Below are 2533 nucleotides of genomic sequence, written 5' to 3'. Positions count from 1 at the left end.
CACAGCGAGCACCGAGACCTGGTGACGCGAATCTGCAGCCAGCCGGACCCCGGCGAGCGAAGCGACGCCTGTCTCCCAGCTTGGGCCCCGAGTCCCTGCAGCAGGACCCATGGCCGGAAGAGTCTGCTCCTGCTCGCTCTTTTGAGGAGTGCCCCAACCAAGTCTGCTCCCCCCGGTGCAAACGGAAAAGGACAGGGAAAAGGGCCGGGCCAGCCTGCACCGGGCCTCCTGGAGCCACAGCACCGCCAGGTGGTCCTCAGCACTGCAGCCAAAGCCTGGACTACGTCGGCCAAGCAGCCGGTGCAGCTGGACCCAAGCTGGACTCCAGCTCTGTGCCGCATCCCTGTCGTCTCCACTGGCCTGGTCACCCCCGCCTAGCTTCTCTCCTCCCTCTCCCCCTCCCATCGTTCCGCTCGCGCCGTCTCGCCCTCTATGCCAACCCGGTGGTGCGGTTGCCTCCAGTGGACCCGCCTGAAATCCTGGCTTGGAGCCAGGGACCCAGACCGGCTCACGCCCACTCCGCTCCCTCCCCCTCAGCCCCGCGTTTCTGAGATGCAATCGCCTACCCTGCCCCCGCCGCTTCCTCCTCGTTGGGCTCAGGCCCAGCTCCTGCCAATGCTGCACCCTCCGCTGTTTGTGCCCAGCGAGGTCCGGTCCCAGCGCCGCCACTGCCGCCCATTCTGGAAGGTCGCTCAGGCCCAGCCGCTGCCAATGCTGCACCCACCGCTGTTTCTGACCAGCAAAGTTTGGTCCCAGCTCTCGCCACCGCCGAGTGCCACCGAACATTCCTGAGCACCTGCGCTGCATGTTCCTGAGCGCCTCTGCCACCTCCGAATGGTCCCGATCGTCACCAACTGCGGACGCCACTTCGGCCGTTGAATATTCCACAGCGTCAAGCGTCAATGCCCCCCGGGACGCCATAGACGATGGATGATGCCAGAAGCGGAGGTGGAATACAGCAAGTTCCGACAGTGCTGCTGAGGTCGGCCAACGCTCCCGCTGCTGCCAAACAACATGCGAGAAGCCGGGAGAGAGCGCAGCAAAGAGCCCAGCCTGCCACCTTGCTGTCCCTGTGGCTTCTGGGGTAAGTGTCGGGCCACGCGGGAGCTCAGGAGCGGCCACGGGCCTGGGCCTCGAGGACCCCTCCATCCTTCCCCTGGGGAAGCTGGGCCTTTGAACCCAGGACAGGGCTTCTGGGCAGAGGCATGAATGGGGCTTGCGGCCGGGCCTCTGGGCAGTGGCCTGACTGGGATTTGTGGGGTGGGGAGGCCCTACCTGGGCCTGTACTGCCCACCCCCCTCCTGGGAGGGGGGACTCGGTGGCCTAGGGCCGACTTGGGGTGACAGGGAGATGGAGGGATGAGGCGGGGGCCCTGGCACCTCCCGGGTGGGGGGGCCTGGGCTGTGCCTCCTTCCCTAGGCCGGGTGGAGGTTACCCCTCCACACTTGGTACGAGTTGATGCCTAGCGATCAGGAGGGTATTTTCTCTGACTTCTTCACACACACACCCCTCCCCCGCCAAGCCCTCCGCTCTCGCCCCCTCTCCCCCTCTAGCCAACCCAGTGGTGCAGCCGCCTCCAGGAGACCGGCCTGAAATCCTGGCTCGGAGCCACGGACCCAAACCGGCTCAGCCCACTCTGCTCCCTCCTCCTCCCCCTCGCCCAGGCCAGCGTTTCCACTACCAACCGTTTATGCTGCTGCTGCTGCCGCTGCTGCACATTCCCGAGGGACCCTGCTACCGCCGCCGCATGTTCCGGAGGGCGGCCCGCTGTTGCCCCATGTTCAGGAGGGCCGCTGCCGCTGCACGGTCCAGAGGGCCACCGACATCACCGCACCCGCACCGTCTGGAGGGCCACCGCCACCGCCGCACTTTCCGGAGGGCTGCTGTCGCCACCGCCGCCACCGCTGCCGCAAGTTCCTGAGGGCGGCAGCCGCAGCCGCCCCACATTCCGGAGGGTGGCCGCCCCCGCATATCCGGGAGGGCCGTTGCCGCCGCCTCCACCGCCGCAAGTTCCGGAGGGCCGTCGCCGCCATCGCTGCCACCGCCGCACGGTCCAGAGGGCCACCGCCACCGCCGCACTTTCTGGAGGGCTGCTGTCGCCCTGCCGCCACCGCTGCTGCAAGTTCCTGAGGATCGCCCCCGCCGCCCCACGTTCCGGAGGGCTGCCGATGCAGCTGCCCGATTCCGAGTGCAGCCGGTACAGCGCCACCACACGTTTCGGAGGACAGCCGCCACCATCGCACATTCCGGACAGTTCGGGAAGTGCAGCTGAGGTCGGCCAACGCTCTCGCTGCTGCCAAACAACATGCCAGACGCCAGGAGAGAGCAGCAAAGAGCCCAGCTTGCTGCCTTGCTGTCCCTGTGGCTTCTGAGGTAAGTGTCGGGCCAGGTTGGGGCGGGAGCTCAGGCGTGGCCGGGGGCCTGGACCTCGAGGACTCCTCTATCCATCCCTGGGGAAGCTGGGCCTCTGAACCCAGGACAGGGCTTCTGGGCAGCGGTCTGACTGGGGTTTGTGGGGTGGGGAGCCCCTACC

General features: G+C 67.4%; 1 protein-coding gene across 1 annotated transcript; it reads left to right on the top strand.

Moving 5' to 3' along the window:
- The first annotated feature begins 911 nt into the window (after positions 1 to 911).
- On the top strand, positions 912 to 2368 carry LOC103734142 (atherin-like). Its single transcript, XM_008833036.2, has 2 exons — positions 912 to 1084; positions 1665 to 2368. The coding sequence occupies exons 1-2, from the start codon at positions 927 to 929 to the stop codon at positions 2128 to 2130; spliced, it is 624 nt and encodes a 207-aa protein (XP_008831258.1). The 5' UTR covers positions 912 to 926; the 3' UTR covers positions 2131 to 2368.
- The last annotated feature ends 165 nt before the right edge of the window (positions 2369 to 2533 follow it).

Source organism: Nannospalax galili, unplaced genomic scaffold, assembly GCF_000622305.1.
Source record: "Nannospalax galili isolate Female #2095 unplaced genomic scaffold, S.galili_v1.0 scaffold26496, whole genome shotgun sequence".
NCBI classification, from domain to species: Eukaryota; Metazoa; Chordata; class Mammalia; order Rodentia; family Spalacidae; genus Nannospalax; species Nannospalax galili.
This window is presented reverse-complemented; position numbering and strand designations above follow the sequence as displayed.

Excerpts from the sequence above, each read along its gene's own strand:
- LOC103734142 (XM_008833036.2), top strand. The coding sequence starts at position 927 with ATGGATGATGCCAGAAGCGGAGGTGGAATACAGCAAGTTCCGACAGTG. Across the intron at positions 1,085-1,664 it reads CTGTCCCTGTGGCTTCTGGG|GCCAGCGTTTCCACTACCAA; the intron begins GTAAGTGTCGGG and ends CCCCTCGCCCAG.